At 41.0% G+C, this 24,000-nt stretch overlaps 2 protein-coding genes across 2 annotated transcripts in view; both read right to left on the bottom strand.

The window, feature by feature from the left end:
* The window catches only part of LOC101285802 (histamine N-methyltransferase-like), a 37,893-nt gene extending 30,472 nt beyond the window's left edge, over positions 1-7,421 (bottom strand). Inside the window, exons 1-2 of the mRNA XM_049711233.1 lie at positions 7,379-7,421; positions 4,157-4,230 (exon numbers count right to left, since the gene is read on the bottom strand). Coding sequence (XP_049567190.1) covers positions 4,157-4,230; positions 7,379-7,421 — 117 coding nt within the window. The remainder of the gene's footprint in view (positions 1-4,156; positions 4,231-7,378) is intronic.
* Positions 1-24,000, bottom strand: part of GLIS3 (GLIS family zinc finger 3) — a 375,244-nt gene that overhangs the window by 143,850 nt on the left and 207,394 nt on the right. The gene's annotated exons all lie outside the window — the stretch shown is intronic.

The raw sequence follows: 24,000 nt of genomic DNA, 5'->3' as shown, positions 1-24,000 counted from the left end.
CTTTTTGACCCACCTCCTAGAGAAATGGAAATAAAAACAAAAGTAAACAAATGGGACCTAATGAAACTTAAAAGCTTTTGCGCAGCAAAGGAAACCATAAAGAAGACCAAAAGACAACCCTCAGAATGGGAGAAAATATTTGCAAATGAAGCAACGGACAAAGGATTAATCTCCAAAATTTATAAGCAGCTCATGCAGCTTAATAACAAAAAAACAAACAACCCAATCCAAAAATGGGCAGAAGACCTAAATAGACATTTCTCCAAAGAAGATATACAGAGTGCCAACAAACACATGAAAGAATGCTCAACATCACTAATCATTAGAGAAATGCAAATCAAAACTACAATGAGATATCATCTCACACCAGTCAGAATGGCCATCATCAAAAAATCTAGAAACAATAAATGCTGGAGAGGGTGTGGAGAAAAGGGAACCCTCTTACACTGTTGGTGGGAATGTAAATTGATACAGCCACTGTGGAGAACAGTATGGAGGTTCCTTAAAAAGCTACAAATAGAACTACCATATGACCCAGCAATCCCACTACTGGGCATATACCCTGAGAAAACCATAATTCAAAAAGAGTCATGTACCAAAATGTTCATTGCAGCTCTATTTACAATAGCCCAGAGATGGAAACAACCTAAGTGTCCAACATCGGATGAATGGATAAAGAAGATGTGGCACATATATACAATGGAATATTACTCAGCCATAAAAGGAGACGAAATTGAGCTATTTGTAATGAGGTGGATAGACCTAGAGTCTGTCATACAGAGTGAAGTAAGTCAGAAAGAGAGAGACAAATACCGTATGCTAACACATATATATGGAATTTAAAAAAAAAATGTCATGAAAAACCTAGGGGTGAAACAGGAATAAAGACACAGACTTACTAGAGAATGGACTTGAGGCTATGGGGAGGGGGAAGGGTAAACGGTGACAAAGCGATAAAGAGGCATGGACATATATACACTACCAAAAGTAAGGTAGTTAGCTAGTGGGAAGCAGCCGCATAGCACAGGGAGATCAGCTCGGTGCTTTGTGACCGCCTGGAGGGGTGGGATAGGGAGGGTGGGAGGGAGGGAGACGCAAGCGGGAAGAGATATGGGAATGTATGTGTATATATAACTGATTCATTTTGTTGTGAAGCTGAAACTAACATACCATTGTAAAGCAATTATACTCCAATAAAGATGTTAAAAAAAAAAAAAAAAAAAGACTTTGCCTTCCAATGTAGCGGGTGATCCCTGGTCAGGGAGATAAGATCCCACATGCCTTGCAGACAAAAAACCAAAGCATAAAACAGAAGCAATACTGTAACAAGTTCAATAAAGACGTTAAAAAGAAAAGTAAGCAGACCCTACAGATTCCCTATACATGACAAGAAGTATCTCCAAAGAAGAGTAGGTCCTGGGAAACGATTTATTAATGTCCAATGTTTCCACTCAAAGTAGATCTTTTGTTCTTGCACATACCAGATGCATAGCTATTTGGTGACTTGATCAGAATTGATATAAGGTGATCAGGATCAATTCCATGAAAGCAGATATTTCTGTGTTAAAGCTTCTGGGGCTTCCCTGGTGGCGCAGTGGTTAAGAATCCACCTGCCAATGCAGGGGACAAGGGTTCAAGCCCTGGTCCGGGAAGATCCCACATGCCCGCGGAGCAGCAACTAAGGCCATGTGCCACAACTACTAAGCTTGCACTCTAGAGTCCGCGAGCCACAACTACTGAGCTCGCGTGCTACAACTACTGAAGCCCGCATGCCTAGAGCCCATGCTCCTCAACAAGAGAAGCCACCTCAATGAGAAGCCCGCGCATCACCATGAAGAGTAGTCCCCACTCGCCGCAACTAGAGAAAGCCCGAGCGCAGCAACGAAGACCCAACGTAGCCAAAAATAAATAAATGTTTTTTTTTAAAAAAAGCTTCTGAAAGCCCAGGATAGCTTTTTGATTCTTCTGGAGATTTCTTTTTCACAACCAAACAGAACGACTGTGAAGGACTCAGCTTGCTGTGTATGAATTAACCAAAATAACCTGCATCCTTAATTTTTAAGTTCCATGCTCCCGTTGTTAGAAGCCCAAATGGTTGCTTTCAGAGCAACCATTCCTGATGACTGGAAAGTTAGGCAATCCAGCACCTCTGTCCAGAAATTAAGTAAAATTCAAAAAGAAGCATTTTCAGAGTATACTTTTAGGGAAGAAAGCTAGATGAGGGACTTTAAGTTGATTCTGTTATTTCCTGTTTCAGGATATGTCTTGCAACTTGGGGGATAAATGCTACCTACGATAAAATATTTCATTTAGAACTGTACAGTCATTCTGTATTCCAAATTAATAACATGTACTGCATTCACACACCCTCACTGTCAACCAGGAAGCCAGTAATTTCGCTTTAGCTTTCGTATCTGCTTAAGCGCAAAAAGCTGGCACATAAGGTAATTTGAAAACAATTATTAAAGGTGGTTTTCAGAGCTGGTACACACATATAATCACCAAATATCTAGCACAGATCCTTCTGCTTAAGCTCAGAGGTTTCCTAAAGCGGAGAGTAAATAAGACCCTTGTTGTTTCACTAATGCTGGTAAAGATTTGGGACGAAAATTGTCATGAAGAAGATACCTTAATGGTGAAAAAAATGCAAAAGTAATTTGATCTTACAGTTCTTATATTTAGGAGAAGATAGTTTTGATTCTCCTCTAACTGAAAATTCTGGTAATTTATGGGACATGGAGTTCAAAATGGAAATTTTTCTCTTCCCTAGTCACCTTGGGAAAACAAATGCATTATTTGAAGAAGGAGAAGTTATCATTTTATCAACCTGAAAGTGTGGCATAGCCATCTTCTCAAAAAATTTGAAACAGATCACCAGTGCTACATCCTTGGGCAGCAATTCTCAACCATGGGCGATTTTGCCTCCCAGGGAACATCTGTCAATATCTGGAGATGCTTTTAAGTTGTCACAACTGAGTGTGTGTAGGGGGAGGGCAGGGGGAGACATTACTAGTGTCTAATGGGTAGAGGCCAGGGATGCTGTTAAACATTCTTCAATGCACAGAACAGTCCCCCAACAAAGAATTATCCAGCCCAAAATGTCAGTAGTACTGAGGTTGAGAAGCCCTCTCCTAGAATATGGTGATACAAGATTACTTGTGGCAGCAGAAGCTGAGATTGCTTTGATCACTGACATACAGACAAAACCCTCACTCCAGTCAACACAGCTCAACCTTTTCTAAACTTCTGAGAACTTTTGTCAAGTAACCACCCTAATGTGAAGCTGGCAATTAAAGAGAGAAAGATGAGAAGACGAGTATTCCCTAAATTCAAAGCAGACTCAGAGGTTCAAAGTTGGCTATATTTGTCCTGCTGTATGACCTTGGTCTCCTGGGGTAAAATAAAAAAGGAAGGAAGGAAGAAAGGGAGGGAGGGAGGGAGGGAGGTGGGAAGGGGGAGGGGGAGAAGGAGCCTTGTGGAGCCATGGCAAGGTAGCCATGTTACTCCTCTTTAAAGTGAGGACATTTGGGGGGCTCATTTCAGACCCTTCCTGTCCACACGAAGACAACAAACACTTTCTGTCTGATGTCACTTAACATCAGAAGGGGCTTGAGGATGAATTCTATTTTGTATTTTAATGGTGTCACTGACACAAAGTAAGACTGGGTCATGACAAAATTGACCCAGCATAACAAAAGGATTCATTACTCAATTTCTATGCAGTCATCATTTGCACCTAAAAATGGTATTCTTCAGAAATGAGAAAATTCTGAATATGCTATTTGGGGAAACTAAATAACAGGTTTGTGAGAAGAGAGAAAGGGAAATGAAAAGAGATCTATCGCACAGTTAAGAGGCAGACACAACTGACATGCTCAGGCTCTGTTGGCACCATGACTGCCAGGATGCAAAGCTGGGTCTAAACACAATAAATTAATCTGCGGAACACACAGTAGCTGATGGGCATACGGTTATCTGATGGGCGCACTGCAACTACTCCATTTGGTGTATTTACACTTAAGCCTGTGATAACAGTTCCTTGAAAAGGACTGCTGTATATTTAACTGATGATTTGGCTCCAACAATTAGATCCTACTACATTTGAGAACGCCAGTCTATTTCCAGAGTTGGAAAGAGACCAGGTGACACATCTCACCTTCTCCTTCAGGTCAGCAGTCGCCCCTGGAGGCAGTACTGCAGTACTGAGGGTGCCGCTGTTTTGAGTGGCACCTGTTTGCCAACAAGAAACTACTTGAGAAGCAGGCATTGTCCTGCCATCTGTGATACAAGTAGATAGAGGCTTTTGTTCAAAAAGGTGTGTTAGGACCCTTAACTTTCATGGAACACACTGTAGCAGGTTAGCATTTCATATCTGCACTAGTTTTCATATCTAGCTTAGGATGCCATAGAGAGGTATGTTGTTCTATGGAACGCTGAACTTGTACATTATTTACAAAAAAAAAAAAATTCTGTTTTGAAGAGTAGTGCCTGATTTGGGAAGTATGAAAGTCCCCAGTATGACTTTGAGGGCTTTGAGATCATTCTTCTCTGTTTTAGGATAAAATCTGTGCATCTGACAAACCAACCCAATTCTTTTATTTCTCTATCTAGTTTAACTTTAAACTTTCCTCATTCTACACTCTGGTTACTGGTTACACCTCTGGATCCTGTGAACGGGACAGAGGGTGGGGAGTACAGCTGTTCAGTTGTGGAGGGCATGTTAGCTTCTTCAGGCTGCAAGAACCCTGCATTACAGATAATGATGTCCTAGACAAGGGGCTCCCCAAGTAAGCATGAGCTTCTTCAGTACTTAGGGCCAGCAAAAGTCCACCTTATTTCTGGTTTCTTTCATTTAAAAAAAGAATACTTGAAAACAATTTATTATAAAACACTTTAAACATATACAACAGTAGAAAGGATAGCGTGATGACCCTCCAATTCCCTTCATTACCATTCAACCATTATTAAGATTTTTGATGCATTCTTTACCTAATCCTTTTCCTTTTATTTCTGATATATTTTAAAGTAAATCTCATATATCGTGCTATTTAAATCCTACATAATTCAATGTACATTTTAAAAATATATAAATATTTTGTTACATAACCACAATACTATTATCAGATTTGTCCTGGGTTTTTCTAAAGCACTGTCCAAATTTTTAAAACTAAATTAAAAAAATTAAATGTTCTCAATTGTGTCAAAATTATATTTTTAACAGGAGTTGTTTGAATTAGTATCTAAATAAGGTCTGAACCTTGCATTTTGTTGTTATATCTTTTAAGTCTCTTTATTTCTGTTTTATCTTTTTTTTTTTTTTTTTGTGGTATGCGGGCCTCTCACTGTTGTGGCCTCTCCCGTTGCGGAGCACAGGCTCCGGACACGCAGGCTCAGCGGCCATGGCTCACGCGCCCAGCCGCCCCGCGGCATGTGGGATCTTCCCGGACCGGGGCACGAACCCGTGTCCCCTGCATCGGCAGGCGGACTTCCAACCACTGCGCCACCAGGGAAGCCCTCCCAGAGTTTTTATTAGGGCTCCATTACATAGGCATGCTTGATTGACTGAATGCTCTCATGGCTGATCTCAGCTTCCAGGTTGACTGATATCAGGAGACCCCAAAGCCCTCACCCTAACTTACATGATTGTCTTCCTGGTGTGGCCAGCTCACCCTAAATCTGTTGTGGGCAACTCCCACTCTAAAAAAAGACACTCCTATCAGGTATGACATAGGTTACCTCCCAGAAGCTGAAGGCAGAGGAAACTCCTCATTGGGCAAGGCCAAGTTCTTTATTACACAAATAATTTACCTGTTCTTACTGACCATGCTAATCCTAGCCTATTCCTTTTACTATTATACTTCACTATGGAAATAATTTTCACACAAAACTGTTGTGAAAATTTTTAATACGAAGCAAATTAGATCTGAGAATAAATATCTCTGATAACATAAAACTAGGACTATCAAAACGGCAACCTCCAAATAATAGTTAAAAATAAAATGAGAGTCATGGAAGAACAGCTTGAAAAATACACATCGTTTCAAACTATGTAATTAAGAAGGGGAAAATATAAATGTTTCCAATATTTTATTTCTGTAAATTTTTCACATGTTTACTGAACTTTTGCTGTTGAAAGCTAACCAAATTTTTTATTGTAATCCATCTGAAGCCTCGCAGACCTAGGTGAGATATCCTAAGAGAAAGGAAAATTCTTAGAAAAAATCAGCATTTTATGAACTCAGATCACTTGTGATTCCTGTAAGTGCAAAAAATAGGTGGACATATGGTACAAATTCTCACTCATTTCTACTTTATTTTGCAAGTGAGATGTGTAAAGCTCTTCAAGACCTTTTCTACCATACATGAAAACAGTGAAAAGTTCTGGATTCACACCTTTTTCTTCTTTTCCTACATGAAACTTTATGAATTACATACAGTGGCAGGTCAAGAACTGGGTTTGAATAAATTAATGAATGGTTTCTACTGCACTCAAGAAAATCGATGATATGAAGGAACCATGATTTAATTTTATCCTTTCTCTTCTTTACTAATTAATTTCTAGATCCAAAACCTCTCTCTGATACAGAGCTGACAGTGGGGTTATATTTCTATTCAACAGAGCTTCTGGATTACCTTGTCTACAAATATAAAGAAGTAGTTACTTCCATAAAGGATCCTCTGCTCCATTTGAAATTTTTGTTTCTTAGTGATTTTAATGCTTTTAAGGCACCTAGTGAGGGCGGAAAACTTCCCTAAAGAGCCATGTGGCCTCTACTATTCTCTAAAAGTCAATCAGTTCCATTTGCGCCTTCAGAAAAAGCAACTGCTCTCTATTACAGAGGACAAAGAGTATGTGGGGAATTTACAATGAAACTATTACAAGTTTAAAAGAAGAGCATTCGTATGTTTTTTCCACCTCAAAAGTGTTAAAGACTATAGATTGCAGCTGAGGGAAAATTAAGGTTCCCTATTTACACGTTTCACTGTGCCTGTGAAGCTGAAAAAGAAATGAACTTAGCTGCAAAAGTACTCAGTTCACTCAGGCAATTTCATTGTTTTAATGTAGGGAAAATGTCCTTTAATGTCATCAGCTAGAGAAAGGTGATTATTCAGGAATTAAAAGGCAGCCAGAAATGTGAATGCGAAAAAGAAAAAGGAAAAGAAAAGAAAAGGCATTGGCTTAGAAAGCATGCTAATGCATATGGAGGATGAGGAAGAAGCAGCAGCTGGGAGAAGCCTCCTAAATCAGTGATTCCCAGCTCAGGTGGAAAAAGAGTAGAATCTCCTGGGGTTGTGGTATAGTTTTTAAAGGGGCATTAAGTATTATAATCTTATATTTTAAATACAGAACATTTTCTTTCATTTTTGTAACACAAACCTTGCGAGTCCAGCTCTCTTTTATGCCCTTGGTTGTGGTCCATCTTGACAAGTGTCACGGATTCATGAGGAAAAAAGCTATCATGTAAAGATCCCACAAAACACATCAAAACATTCAAAACCTCTCCGCTTTCACAGACTGCATTAACAAATTACACCTGTCAATGAACGCAGATAAATTAGGTGACTGCAAGTGAAAACCTCTAAGGTAAATCAGTAACTTAAAAAAAAAAAACTAAAAGCAAACTAAACTCCACTCAGGTGATACACCATAATTCTGTTGCTGGCTCATCAGATCAGTAGCCAATCAGGTCCTAGCGGGCCATATGTGTATTTATAAATATATCTGCTAATGTAAAGGTCAAGCTGCTCACTGCTCAGGGAAATCAGGCACATTTGGAGCCATCCCTATAAGATTTTGGTTTCTTAAAAAAATATATTTTGACAATTTGTGACAAATGCAATCCTGCCCCTATATGTTTTGTACTATTTAAAGGGAAATGACACTCAGTTGCCTTCACATCACCACGTGAATTTTTTTCTTTTAATAATGAAGTCAGAAGATGGGAAAGGAGGGAGGTTACCTTCCATACATATTTAAAAGATGTAAATATCTTTTCAAACTTCCTATTTCCACACTTGCCCAAGAAAACAGAGCTTCTAATATCTGTGTTACTGTTCATGAATTAAGAAATAACAGGAACTTTTCTTCCAAGTTGGAGGAAGAAGTGGAAAAATAACGATGACAAGAGAGTGTTGGTAGATTCTTGCTATGAAAATGCACTCTCCGGCCCCCTTGCTCATTTTTTTTCTGCTCAGTAATTCCTTCCTCTTTTCTGGGCATGGGGAGGAAAAGGGCTCTGCTTAAATGTTACCCTCTGCCAACCTCTGCAGAAATCTCTTATGGATTAATTTAGAATATCCAGACATCTCAATCAGGACTGAGAATGACATTATAAGGCTGTGAGATCCAGAAGTCCAGGATAAACCTTATACACTACACACTCATCTACTTGCATCCCACTCCATTCTTTAGTACCAACAGGGTGACAAAGTTTTCCCATGGCATGGAAGACAGAAACTTAAAAAAAAAAAAAACAAACCCAAACACTCGAATGACATCTTTGGTGAAAAAAAAAAAGCTTCTGACAAGAGGGAAGGGTATGAAAATATTTTCAGAGAACTTGTTTAATCCCCCAGCAATGCCTTCCGTTCCATTTAGCCCTCAAATCTGAATAACCATGACAGATGGTTTTAAAAAGAAAATTAGCTAAATTTTCAGATAACGCAGGCTTCTGTCATGTTCTCCTACTCCAAGGTTTATGCAGTTTGTTTAGCAGGCTCTGAACTGCGGGCTGCTCGTTGGTGACCAGCTTTCATTTAGTATCTGCAAAATTCACACCACTTGATACCGTATGCTCAGAACTCCAAGGAGGGAGAAATATTGTCAGTTCAGATGACGAAAAGACCTTCAGAGGCCACCCCTCCCCAACTCAGATATTAGATCCACATTTTATGCACAAAACAATGTTTGAAATGCAGAGGGCCGAGAGGAGAGCTCTTGGCTCTATCAGCCTGGCCATCTCTTTGTAGCAGAATAAACTCATATCCGATGCTATAATTACAACCCTAATGGACACACTTAATTTATTTTGGAGAACTAAAGTTGATATCCACTAGTGCTATTATTAAAAAGACTAACGAGAGCTGCTCAGTAAGAAAAGAAAAGATTTATTGAATTCCTTTTGGCACCCGGCACAGCTTAGCAATTTTAAGAGTCCATCAAAACAGCAGATATATACCCTGCTCAGATGTGCTGTATGGGATGTGAGCTGGGTTTGAGATTTTCAATAACAAATCTGTCACTCCGATTTTAATTAGACGGCTTAAAGCAGCTACATCAATAATGGCAGAATGACGGCTTAGTTCAAAGATCATAGAGATGTTACTCTACTTTAATAGTTCTTTTATACAAGTACATATTTCAGAAGTTTGTGAGGCATTCATCTTGACTACCCCTTTCACCAAAGGGGAGAAAAAAATATTCCTAATTGAATTGAACCACGAACACTAGCAGTCATCACCATTTCTACGCCAGGCTGTTGCATCCAGCTGGTTAGGAGGTCTAATTTCACACTATGAAGCAATGAAATGCTGCTAACTTTTATTTGTGAGTGTAAAACAGTAATATTTAATGACAGCAAAAGGCCAGTTGATGCCACTGGGTGCACTCTCCGCTGGTCTAAACCTGAGAGACAAATGGCAGTCTTGGTTGTGTACTGAAAAATGGACCCTTCTTGTGAAAAGCTCACAGGAGGGGAGGATCTGGGAGAAAGGTAGAAGCCCTCCAGAGAAGTTCACATGCAGTTGGGAATACTTCTCAGCCCAAGAGAAGGCAGAGGTGATGACCGCTGGGAGAAAAACTGTTGCCAAATGTCTAGCCATTTCTTAAAGGGGTGGTGCGTATATAATTATCACTGTACTTCTTTCCAGTGATTCTCATTACATGAATAAAAATGTATTGATTGCATAAACAAACACTGTTAATATACATAAACACGGTTAATATAGTGATATATGCCCTTCTGTAGTTTATCCCATGGAAATATATAAATGCTTTATATATATATATATACACACAAATAAACACACACACTTTTCTTTAGAATATGAAATCACACTATTATATATAATATATATATACTTTATATACTATAAGGCGTTTTGCTTAATAACTTAGTTATCTTTCCATGTAAATAAATATATCTCAAAATTGTCACTTTTAACAACTGCATAATATGCCATTATGAATTACCCATATTATTTAATCAGCTCCCTCTTGTTGGACATTTAGATAGTCCCCAATTATTTTGCAATGATATGTGTATATGCATATATACTATTAACAATAATATAGAGTACATAAACATGTACTCTCCATACATGAACATGTACTATACACACACACATATAATTGGATTATGATGTTAGAATTACCTTAGGATAAATTCTTAGAATTGGAACTCTTAGGTCAAAGTATCTTCATTAAAAAATTTTGTTTTGCACTATAGGATAGCCACCGTTTTAATGCCTAGACATGGAACGTTTGTTTTATTTTTATTTTTTTAAATTTATTTATTTATTTTTGGCTGTGTTGGGTCTTCGCTTCTGTGCGAGGGCTTTCTCTAGTTGTGGCAAGTGGGGGCCACTCTTCATCGCGGTGCGCGGGCCTCTCACTGTCACGGCCTCTCTTGTTGCGGAGCACAGGCTCCAGACGCGCAGGCTCAGTAGCTGTGGCTCACGGGCCCAGTTGCTACACGGCATGTGGGATCTTCCCAGACCAGGGCTCGAACCCGTGTCCCCTGCACTGGCAGGCAGATTCTCAACCACTGCGCCACCAGGGAAGCCCGGAATGTTTGTTTTAAAGGCAACTTCTCCTGGATCAGATCCTGACAAAACCCCAAACTTGCTACTATCACTTTCATAGTCATACAGATCCACAGTTTCACCTCTACCTCCTCAGCAATGCTGTTTCTCACTCTCCAGAATAATATGAACTTTCCCTGGACCCAATCCCTGCAAGCCATCCTGTTCTAATCAATCTTCAATGACGTAGGCGTGGTTTTATGACTCCCCATTGGCACAACTAAAGTCCTAAAACTTCTGCAGATTCTAAATATCACATGTTCAGAATGGAGACCAACACCAGTGCTATTTCATTACTTTGCACCAGCTCCTCCACTTTTCAGTCTACCTGATCTTAGGACTTACCATCTATGAGCCTCAGTTTCTTATGTGATCAGGTTTCCTCCTCCAGGAAGGCTTCCTAGACCTCCCATGTCTGGGTCAGAGGCCTTTCCTTGTTTCCCCACAGCACTTCACACTTCACCCAGCACAACACTTAACCACACAGTTCAATGGTTGCCTGACTACCTGTTTTTCCCCAACACGAGACTATCAGAGCAGGAACCGTATGTGTTAATATTGGTCACTACTTATGCACCATTCACTGAAAAGATAATGATTGAGTGCCTACTTTGTTCCAGGTACTAGGGATACCTCTTTGCTAGAGATATAGCACAGAACACAACATGTGATACATATTCCAGTGGGGGAGGAGCAAACCAACAGCTAATAGATCAATGCACTGTATGGCAAATATGGTAACTCCTACGAAGAAAAATAGGACTTGAGTAAGGGGAAAGTAATGCCAGCAGTTGGGGGTGGGCTGGGGAGGGCTTGGTACTTAGGCAGAAGTGGAGTATGAGGAGGTCTCCTGAAAAGGTGACATGTGAATGAAGACCTGAAGATGTCTAGAGTTGGGAGAGGTCACTCTTCCTCCTTTGAGCAGCTAGCTCCTTCTGTTTGTTTCAGACACAAATGCCTTATATAATATTTTGCTTAATAAAAGGGATCTGCTGCTTTTAAAAAAAAAAGATTTTTCAAACACATCCCCAAGTATAATCAGCTCAGTGCTAGGCACTACAAAAAGTGACTTTTAGGCCAGCACCCAAACAACGAAAGCTTCCAATAGGAAGCTTTAAGTGTTTTCAGTTTTAAGCGTTGAAAGAACTGATAACACACACACAGGCCCAAATTCACACTGTAAGTGGCAAAGCCGGGATTAAAACCTTTCTCTGCTGCCTCTAGAGCCCACAGCTCTCTACTCACCGGAGAAGCAAGCAAGACCAGCAGGCTGCCAAGTGGTGTTCGTTCACATTGGACAGAACGCCCACAGCACTGGCACTGCTCTGCTTGAATGTCTTTCCCACACGACCTTGCTGTGTGTTTAGACACCTTTGACAGCCCACGCTGAACATAACCTAAAATGATCTTCACTTTAAGAGTTCCTTGATTGTGCCTCTGTATGTTCCAAGCGGTGATTTCTTAAAAATCATAAGGCAATTTAACGGAAATTTCTTCTCAAAAATGTAGGTAATTCTAACAGTCGATACAAAGTGAGTGTTTTTTAAGGATGTGCTTAGAAAGTGGTGCTCCTGGCTGACTGTCCACATCAGATCACTGTCCAGTTCTGCCTTCTGCTCCTCGCTGCCTTTCTTCTTTTTTTCCTCTTGCTTCCCTACTTCCAGCTGCCAGCAAGTCAGATAATTAAATGCCAAAGTAGTGACACTTGGCATTTCAATGAGCGCTCTTTATTTACTACACAGTCTCTCTCGACAGCCCTCCTGCTCAGCATGCGAGCAAGCTCTATGCTGCTCTGCTGAACTGAAGCACTCCTTTGTTGCAGAGCCGGACCAACTGAAGAAAGATGAACTCGGGCAGCAGCCCAGAACTGAGAGGAGGGGGGCAGCAGATTCCCCAACTTCTCTCCTGGCCACCTCTCAGAGTTTATGTCCTCAATTCAATTAAACAAGCATTTGTTAAGACCTTAGCCCTCTGTGCTCAGCCCTCTGCTGGGATACTTTTTCATGGATTCTGTATTAAACGCGACAGAACTTTAGGTCTTTTCATTTCAAGCAGGTACTGGCAGGATATTGCACTGTACATGCTTGGAAGGTGATTTTACCATGATGGCTCACCCAATTTTATATGAAACCTATTAGTGAGGACAGAAGTAGACAGTGGATATGAAAGTCTGAGTCTAGCTTCCAAAGCTGTAGTTTAGGCCTTGGAAGAACTGGATTCATTCAAAAGTTTCCTCTTCACCAAAGGTATCATTTGTTCAGGCTGCAGCTTAGCCATCACCTCCTCCTAGAAGCCCTCCCTGACTCAATGATTCTGGGATAAGTACGTTCCTAGGTATTCTGACACAACCAGTACTTCACACAATTCTAGACCATAAGCTCGGAGGACAAGAACCATGTCTCACTCATGGCCCCAGTGCCAACCACAATGACCAAAGAAAATCAATGGTGTAATACATAATTTCAATTAAACTGCTTTGCAAGTGAGATGGAAAAGTATCTTCAAATCCCTTCAAGCCATACTGAGCTAAATATGGTCCTAAAATCATCAATATGATTATTAAATTCACAGATAATTTTTATTCATTCAAATAATATGTATTTATTGAGTACCTACTATTTTCCATACATTGTTCATAAGACTTGCTAGTCAAATGTTCTCTTTCTTCCTTTTTAAAAGCCTTTGTTTATCTCATTAAAAAAGGCAACTCATAGGCTATATGCAAGAAATTGACTCACGAGTGCTTTTGGAGAAATTTTCAATCAATGACCACATTATAGCCACTCTGAAGCAAGAACCATCACATCACTCTTTATATTGCTGGTGCCTTGCAGCACATACGGTATCTAGTAGATGCTCAATGAGTATTTGTGAAAAGTGAGTAACTGAGCAACCCTAAACATGCTAGCCACTATTGCATTAAAAAAGATAGAAAGGAAGGAAGGAAGGAAGGAAGGGAGGGAGGGAGGGAGGAAAGAAGGAAGGAAAGGAGGGAGGGAGGGAGGGAGGATGGAAGGAGCACTAATCTACATGAAAATAATTTACTATGGGAATTTTATTTTTGAGTGAAATCAGTAACCAGTATGCAAGGAGAAAAATCCTTGAGTGGTACCCTCTTTATATATGCCATACTTCTCATTAATTTATAGTCAAGATGGAGTAAAAGGGACAGGTTTACTCTCTGATCTGAAATACACACACACACACATCCCAGATAAAATATATAAAATAACACTTTTCAAGACACTGGACACCAGGCAATAAAGACAGGGATCCCCAAGATAAAGAACAAATGAGGTGAGGTCTACTATTGCCCCAACTTACTGCCTTAAGAAAATTTCTGGGTGGCAGCACAGGGAAGAAGGGCCCAGGCAGAAAGCAGTAGACTCCCTAAATTGAGGAAATAGAGCAAGTAGATATAAGGCAGCTAGAGCTTACAGGACAGAATAAAAAAATGTACAGAGAAGAGAACAGCCCAGAAAGAGATTTGCACAGCGTCCTCTCAAGTATTCAGCCAAGAACAGATACATAAGCACATTCATGTGAATAAATTACCTGAGTGCAAAGATAACACCAAAGGATTAGAGGAAACAGTGCTGGGAACTCATATAGGGTCCCTGTTATGCCTACCAGTCAGACTGGAAAACTCAGAGTTCACAGGATGTTAAGTAGAGGACTCAAGATAGTCATCTTCAGTAGTGGAGAATAATTAGCCTTAGATCGAGCACTGCTCCCAGGCTGCCTAGCTAAACAAGACTGGAAAGGATCAAACTATTTTCAAGCGACTTAACCATACCCCAGAGCAGAGTTCGAGAATATTTACAGGAATGCAAAAATATCAGGCACCCAACAAAATAAACTCACATTGTCTGGCATCTGATCAAAAACTACCAGGAATGCAAAGAATCAGGAAAATGTGACCCACAATGCGGAAAAAAATCAATCTGGTTTTGCTGTATTGATAAATGACACAGATGTTAGAGTTATCAGGCAAAACCATTAAAATAGTTGTTATAGGGCTTCCCTGGTAGCACAGTGTTTAAGGATCCGCCTGCCAACGCAGGGGACATGGGTTCGAGTCCTGGTCTGGGAAGATCCCACATGCTGCAGAGCAACTAAGGCCGTGCGCCAAAACTACTGAGCCCATGGGCCGCAATTACTGAAGCCCATGCTCCTAGAGCCTGTGCTCCACAAGAGAAGCCACTGCAGTGAGAAGCCCACACACCTCAACGAAGAGTAGCCCCTGCTCGCCGCAGCTAGAGAAAGCCCACGCGCAGCAACAAAGACCCAACGCAGCCAAAAGTAAATAAAAATAAAATAAATTTTAAAAAAGAGTTGTTATAACTGTATTCTTTATATTAAAAGAGTTAAGAAGAGACGTGGAAGATACCTAAAGAAGCAAACTTCTAGAGATGAAAACTGCAATGTCTCAAAAGAAAATTACACTGGAAGGGATTAACAGCAGACTTGACATTGTAGACGCAAAGACTAGAGAGGCTAAAGACAGAGCAATAGAAAATATCCAAAATGAAACATAGAGAAAAAAGAGAATTTAAAAAAACTGAACAGAGTTTTTGATTGGATGCCAGATACATCTGGCTTTGGAGTCTGTATTCTTCCTACCCTGTCATGCTATTTCTAGCTCCATAAGATCAATGACACCCCAACTATAGCAATCGGACTACCTCGCTGAGGTGCCTACTCAGGGTGTGAAGCCCTAAAAGGGGGGAAAAGTATGTGGGAGTGTTCATGTGTGGGGAGCAGTCTATATTTATGACCTTCCTTGTGAAAATATCAGATCTGGACTGAAATACATGAATAGATGTTGTGAGGTGTGCTGAGTAAAAAACTCAGCCCCACGTGTGTTGGTTATGGCAAAGGTGATGGGAGACTCAGAAAAACTACAGTGGAGCAAAGAGCTGCTTTTACACAATAAATCCTTGTAAAAACCCAACAAATTACGAATTTACTCTTCACATATTAGTATGGCCCAAGGGCATCTGAAAACCCAGCATTTAATTAAAAATAAAATAAAGTTTTTACTATGGCCCATTGCCCCACACATAAAATTCTTTTCCCATGAAAATAGCTTATATTAATATGGTGGTTAGCTCAACTACCTTTTTTTTTTTTTTAAAGGAAAACAGGCTTGGCTTCCTGTATCCTTTCATGTGGTGGGCTCTCCAGGCCCAGGGTGTGGACTCAGCCTCAGTTCCAGCTGCTGGCACTGGACATTTGGCACGGACTCGATCACCATTAATTCATTCAATCGCTCAACCGAGGGATGGCACAGAATCACAAAGTAACAAAATCCCATGGTTGGAAGGGATAATAACAAATCATCAATTCACTTATCATTTTTAGCTGCCCAATATTCATTCTCCCTTCTTAATTCACCCCAACTTCTTTTGGGAGAATTAGTTCTTCATCATGAAGTATAGTATGAGTACAAGGATAAATCCAGGAGCTGGCCACCCTCTAGAGAAACCACAGGGACCGGTTGAGCCAGGGGTCGGGCATGCTATCTATTAAAAGTTGGGTCAATATTGTATAGTCTCTCCTGGGCACTGCATTTGAGTAAGCGATTTAATTGGTTGGAGATTGTTCATCATAGGGAAAGTGTACTGAACAAAATTAAGACTGATTCACAAACTCTGAAAGATGTTTTACTTTTTTATTTTTTCGGCAGCACCGCACGGTTTGTGGGATCTTAGTTCCCCAACCAGGGATCAAACCCATGCCCCCTGCAGTGGAAGCGCAGAGTCCTAACCACTGGACCACCAGCGAATTCCCTGAAAGATGTTTTAGATTCCACTCAACCCCATGCATGGTTCTGAAGCCCTATCCATCCTGTGAGCACCCTACAATTCTGCTTTAGTTTGATGACCTTTGAACTAGGGCTAATAATAGTTCCTACTTACAAAGGACATTATAAAGGGAAGTCAATACACGTAAAGTGCTTAGAATAGTAGCTGGCACACAGCAAACAATAAATATTAGCAATAAATAATACTAATAATGTCATTATTGCTATTATTTTCTATTATTTTACATCTGTTAAATGGAAGAAATATACCTACCACATGAGGGTATTTGGGATAAAATGCTATAATGTATTTCAGAGGTGCCATTAACCATACAGTGCTATACAAATTTACGTAATACTCATCATAAATTTGAACTCTCTAGGTTAGGGAGACTGATTTTTACACTCTGTAGAGATCCCTTGAAATAGCATGCAAAGCTGTGTGATTGTGTGTCTGTGCACATGCATCTCTATATTTGGGGATGGGGTGGGAGGCGTATCCATAGTCTTCATTAGTCCCAAAGCCATCCATATCCCCAAAGGATGCACACTATTGTTTTAGAGCTTCTGGAGAAAGATGTGAGATGTCTTTTGACCTTAACTAGTGCTCTTCCAAAATTCTGGGACAAGGCTTACAATGGAAGTAGCCTCCAGGGTGGCAGCTTTTCACAGCCAATCCCTTGAGCTTGCCCATGAACTTCAAGAACTTGCAAGATCCAAAGTCAACTTGGGGGCCAGACTTAAGGGGTTGGTCGCTCAACTAAGGGCTTGCTGGCAGAAGGAGGAAGCCAGCTCTGGCTCCAGGCTGCACCATCAGCTGTGAAGGAAAGGGGACCACATGGCTTTCTCTTCTTTTTCTTTCTACCAGAAGTGGCCACTTTAGGGTTGTCTTTGAAGGAAAGCAGTGTGGAGGAGATGCATTTATAGTACAGTGATGGCTCCAAAATTATTTCTAGATTAATTAAAGTCCTACTGGCATATAGGATATAAAGATAACTTCACTGTTAGAATAATATGAGAAGGGGTGGGGTCAGAAGATAGTGGATAAGAAAGCCTTGCTTGCATCAGTACAGGGTTCAAAGTGAGAGCTACTTTGGAATTTTTAAAAAGGTACCTTTTTTTTTTTTTTTTTTTTTGCGGTATGCGGGCCTCTCACTGTTGTGGCCTCTCTCGTTGCGGAGCACAGGCTCCGGACGCGCAGGCTCAGCAGCCATGGCTCACGGGCCAAGCCGCTCAGCAGCATATGGGATCTTCCCGCACCAGGGCACGAACCCGTGTCCCCTGCATCGGCAGGCGGACTCTCAACCACTGCGCCACCAGGGAAGCCCCAAAAGGTATCTCTTTTTTACATGGTATCTTGGGGATCTGAAGATAGAGGATCAGGGCTTTTCTACCTTCAAATATTCTTCCACCCTCTGTAACTTGGTTTCCTCATCTGTCAAGTAAGGCATCTGTGACAAGCTTTTATGGTTCCTTGAGCTCTATAATTTTGAAAATTAGTGGAAAAAGGACAATTTTATACATAAAAGGCCAAACATTTTACTCAATGTCAGTAATACTTGCCAGGCCTAAATTACCACAAATCTAAAGCAACAGAATCCTAATTAATGAGTTTTTACAGAATGAAAAATCTTCACTGTAGGCCCGTACTCTGACCACAATTCTGATGATTGAGCAGAAGGCTGGACCCCACCAATGAACACTAACATAGCTGTTTTCAAAAGTGACAGGGAAGGCAAAAATGGAGATCATGTGATGACAGATTTAAAATGATCATTTGATACAGGAGAGAAAAGTTGACAAAATTAAAACTTCACTTGTAAATAAAATTGGGTTATTTCATCATGAAAATAACATCTGCAAATTTTTAAAGTAATTTAATATGAAATTCACTTCCCTTCTTAATTAAAAACCCAGACTATACCACATGTAATTTTAAAATGTAAAGTGAACGAAGAATATAAGAGGGAAAAAATAACACATCCTCTTCTGAGGAATGTCTGGTAATCTAGCATATGTCCCCTGAAGTTGGTTCTCTTTACTCTGATCTGTGGGGGAGGGAGTTGCTGGCTTTGTAGCACTTCATACTCCACACTGGACCTTGAAACTGCCTAAGCCTTGAGTCACGGATAAAGTCCAAATGTTTTTTCCAAGGCCCTCCTACAGAAATCTGCCCTTTTGAGAAGGTCTGGAAACCAATCCTCAACTCTGTCCAACTCATTGATCCCAACTGCTGTTCTCTAGTAAGAGGGGCAGCACACACACCCCCAACTACACTCCCAATTTGGGTTAACACAAAAATAAACGAATAGTAAAGCACAATTAAAGTTTCATAATATAGTTAAAGGCTCTCTTTTTTCTTTATTTTTTCCTGCAGTACGAGGGCCTCTCACTGTTGTGGCCTCTCCCGTTGCGGAGCACAGGCTCCGGACGCGCAGGCTCAGCGGCCATGGCTCACGTGCCCAGCCGCTCCGCGGCATGTGGGATCTTTCCGGACTGGGGCACGAACCCGTGTCCCCTGCACCGGCAGGCGGACTCTCAACCACTGCGCCACCAGGGAAGCCCTAAAGGCTCTCTTGACTAAGTCAATTAGTAAATAATTTTACACTTCTACTGTTGGTAAGACACAGAGAATGTTAGAGCCCATAAAGGCATGCAAAAATGCATATGACATAGTCCCTACTTGTAAGAAGTTTATAACCCAATGGAGAATGTAAGAGAAACAGGAATTCACAGACTGCAAAGCACTTATAAGGAATAGAGGGTTTGAGAGGCAGGGCTGGTTCACAGTGGAGTAACACCTCAACTGTATTTAGGAGGAGACACAGTTCGGGGGTGGGGACTAATTGGTGATGGACAAGAGGGAGACAGAGAAGGTGGAGTCAGGGGCTTTCACATTTTCTAGTTTCAGTAAAACTAGAAAAACCAGCAAAAGAAGTGTTCTCATTAATAACGTAAAAAAAATAATGGAGAATGGAGAGATGCAACCAGGAGTCAGGAGGTTCTGTTTGGAACTTTCTCTTTTTTATACACCTATGAGGAAACCGAGAAATCTTTCTATTGTGCAGTGGGTATGGGGTAAAGAGGATGTGCTCTAGGGTCTGAACCCAAGATTGAAGCCCCAGTAAAACTACTTAGCTTCTTAGGTCTCAATTTCCTCATCCACATAATGGAGGTAATAGTAATACTTACATTATATGGTTGGTCTGCAATAAGGATATAATTATACAGCACCAGTAGGATGCCTGGCAGAGTGCCAACTGCATATTAAACCTTAAGTAAATTCTCTCACTGTTAGTCTGCAGCTGAAGGGAAAAATCTCCAGATTCCAAGTCCCAAGGACTAAAAGGGGTTGGAAGTCACAGCTGATTACAGCTCCTCCAACCATCCTCCGTATTTGGCCTACTGCAATGGACATGCTGTATCTCCCCAGAGTATTTGTTTTCTCTGCTGATAAAGGTTCTGACCCAGATGTCTCCTAAGCTCCTCTTCACTTTGTCCCCACCTGCATTACCCACTGCCACATAAGGCCTTGGGTCTTCAGCATCTGCTATTTCGGCTTCATCATATCTCTTACTGTCTTTGGTTTCTTGCTTGTCATCAGAATTCTCTGAAAAATAAATGTGATTCCATCCTTTGACTACTTTAAAAGGCTGCATTTATCTTCATTTCTTTCAAGAGAAAGTCTGGAGGCAAGCAGATGAAGCTGGCACATCCCCTCACTCACCCTTCCCTGCCACGACCTTATCTTTAGGCACCCCTATCAGCTGCTTCCTACAGATATCGTACCTCTGTGCTTTACCACATACTGCTCCCTCTGGAGAGAAAACTCTTCTTGTCATCCTCTGTGCTCTGGGCATAATCTGCATTTCCTCAAAGATGCAGCTCAAATGTCACCTCCTCAGCAAAGCCCTTCCTAACTCACTGAGCCAGCCATTCCTTCCTGATTCCAGATCTCACATGGGTTACGATTTGGAGTGCTATAGTCCATTTAAAAGCAATTATGCTTGATCCAGGTTTCAGAAACTCATCAAGGAAAGCCCAGATAAAGACCTGTTCCTCTGAACAAAAGATCTGAGATGGCTAAAGCACTGCTACCTGAATACAGTTCCCTCTCTGCACAGAGAAAACTGGCATCAAGCTTATGGATGTGCTACAGACTATTATGATTTTTCATAATGAGCATGATATAATTTCTTACCCTGAGCTTTCCTATGTGGAATTGTGCACAAAATCATATCACCTTGATTGCTGTTGGGAGCTAATTCAAGTCAGGCAATGATGGAAACTTGATGGTGAACTCCTAAGGTCCAGTTAGCTACATAACGAAGATTCACCTTTTGTTTATCTTTTCTTCATAGTCTTCATTTTAATATTCTGTTTGAGCTTTCATTTGTGAATAACATCATTCTTCTCCAGCATAATATATTCTATCTCTCTTTTTTTTTTATTCTCTCTCTTTTTTATGCACACATTTCTGTAACATGCAGTGTCCCAATAACAAGCATCACTGCACTCCTGCTAGTTAGACCTGATATGTATTATTCAGCAAAAATTCTAACAATCTACACTTGGAGGTGTATTAAGAGTCTAAAAAACGGCATGTTATCATCACCATTTAAAAAACACAAACAGAATTAAGCCTCTCAATCAGTTACCAACAACCAGTTCCAAGGTTAGAGGCTTACATATGAGACCAGTTGGCCAGAGAAGTACCTCCAGACTCCAGGGAATCAGAGCTGCTATTGTCTTTTGGCTCACTCGAGATGCTTGTGCTAACAGTGTGCTGTGGGTAGACTAACTCCCGGCATCCTCTGCTATACTGAAACGGAGAGCACAGAATGTTTGGCTTCGGTGCTGCCACAGCCTGCAACCGAGTGTGAGATGTTTCTAGGGAGCAGGCTGTGTTAAAGATGCTGCTTGACAAGTTGACGTAAAAGAGGCTATAAATATGCCATTGGTTCCTGGGGCTGGAAAATTCTTCCTGACGTGACAATGGTGTTTCTCACTGACACCGAGAAAAAGCATTTCAGATTAGTTTCAGGCCAGCTGAATCTTGATGAATCTCTCAGCGAAGCTCCTGAGTAGAAGCCCCCCACCCTTTTAGTACTCTGAAAGCACACTTTTACTTTTCTTTTGTGACTCTTAACCCGTTTTAAGTAAATAATTCTGCATTATTAGTCTGTCTCAGGGGGCTCAGGGCAAGCTCCATGAAAGCAGAGACCTTGTGTATGTTCGTTACAGTTGTACTACTCCTAGTTACTAGCAGAGGTCCTGACACACAGGAGACATTCACTAACTATCTATGGGATGAAAAATTCTGCAAAATACCATCGGCTTTCCTTACCCCAAACTCCTTCCACTTCTCTGTCCTCATCTCCTCTCTATCCTGTCCCATGGATGGAATATAATTAGCTCCAGGCACCTATTGCTGGTTCCAAAATTGAAAAATGCAGTTCGAACACTTACCTTGCTGGCATTTTGAACATAAAATCAGCAGAGTTAGTGACACTAAGAGACACTACTCTCTAAATATTTCTGCCTTCACAGGAAGACCAGTGAGTAGTGTTAGGGACAATGTACAATAAAGAGGCAGGGTCATTGTTCCCACAGAATTTACAACTTAGTAGGAAAAGTGAACCTGACAAAGTATAGTCAGTAGATATGGCCACACATAAAAAGTGCTTAAATAATGCAGAAAGAAGGAATATCTCAAGGAAGCAAGGATATAAGAGATATGAAAATTACTGGTCCAGGAATATCTTGTTAAAAGTTGCCTGGCTTAAGGCTATTTTACATGAGAAATTTTCATGCTTCAAAGGGATCAAAATTGATTCTGATGAGTGAGGTACAATTCAATTCTAATCCTAAATCTCTTGAATTTCAAGTGGGGTCCAAGAATTTCTCTCTTCATTACTACTTAAAAACAATTATCCTTACTTCTCTCCAGGGCCTCCAGAGAGATTAGGGAGATGGGGTCAAATTAACATGTTGGTTCCTCTTTCTCATCAATACAGAGGCTCTTTGGAGGCATGAACTGGGAGCTGACAGGAGATGGGAAGGATCATGAAGGAGTTAGGACTAAGGACGTCTTGAACAATTTGTTAGGCCAGGGAACAAAGGAGAAAGTTCACCACCATTGGGAAGGAGACCCTTGGGCAAAGGCAGGGCTGGGCAGGCACTTACAGTGTGCACGGGGTGAGGGGAGGGTGAGAAGTAGGGTGAGGGGAGGGTGAGAAGTGGCCTAGTTGCAGTGGAGGAATAGGGGATACAAGTTGAACATACAGAGTAGGAAGTCACAGGAAATTTTCAGGATCCTCAACAGAGAAAGTAGGCCCACTGTGGAATTATTTCTGGAAAGAAGCCCCTCCCAGTGTCCCAGGGGCCTTGACTTTCATCCACACTTGAAAGAAAAGATTAAAATGCAAGTAGGAGGAGGCAACATATGGAAACTATGCATAGTAAATGTTTGTCAGTCAAGAAGGCCAAAGGGCTGGTAGCAGAGTCCTTTGGAAAGGGGCTAATAAAACAAACGGCACTGGTTAACTAGAGAGGGGAAAGAGCAGCAGGCAAAGGATCCAATCCCAGAGATAAAATGCAAAGAAGAGAAGAGGCAAGGAATTAACAAGTCAAACTCGGAAGACCTGCTCTTTTGCCCAGGCTCACCTACAAGTGGCTGAGACAAAGCAGTGAAACCAGGGAGATTTTTGTCCTGTTTGCCTGGGTGCAGTTCTGCTTCCCAAGATACATGAAGAGCTGTTTGTCCATTTTAGGGCTGGTTTGGAGTCATACCACTTATCACTTCATCAGTTTATCAGGATATTTACCATTTTAGAAATCAAAAAATATGTAGAAACTAACCTTACATGCTCTTTTGAAAATGTGTCTCATTGATAGTTAATTTGGTGGGGTACTTTCTGTGGGGGAGGGTTAGAACTCCTTCTTCGGTCATTAACAGAGCACTGCAACAGAGGTGACCTAACAGTAAAATCCAAGGCTGTCTGCGGCTCCTTGATGACTTTAATAAAGTTGGTATGAAGATCTTCCCCAACAGTCTGAACAAATAAGGAATTCAAAACTCATTAGATGGATGGTTGGATAGATGGGCAGATGGATGGAAGCTAGCATATTCATGGCTTTTGCTAGCATATGTGCACTTCTTGAAGGTTTTCTAACATGAGACTCTGTAAGAGAACCTTGCTATTCATGGTTTACAACAAACTTAGGTCAACCCCAAGAACACTGATTAGGGGCTGTGATGTGGACTGTGATCTGGTTTTCTGGGCCTGTGGGAGGCATCACATAACCTAATCCTTGTCATGAGATGTCTTCTATGGTATTACCTAACCAGCCAGGTCCAAAAGATGGTATCCTTCCCAGGTAGAGGCCCA

This window comes from Orcinus orca, chromosome 6, assembly GCF_937001465.1.
Source record: "Orcinus orca chromosome 6, mOrcOrc1.1, whole genome shotgun sequence".
NCBI lineage: Eukaryota > Metazoa > Chordata > Mammalia > Artiodactyla > Delphinidae > Orcinus > Orcinus orca.
This window is presented reverse-complemented; position numbering and strand designations above follow the sequence as displayed.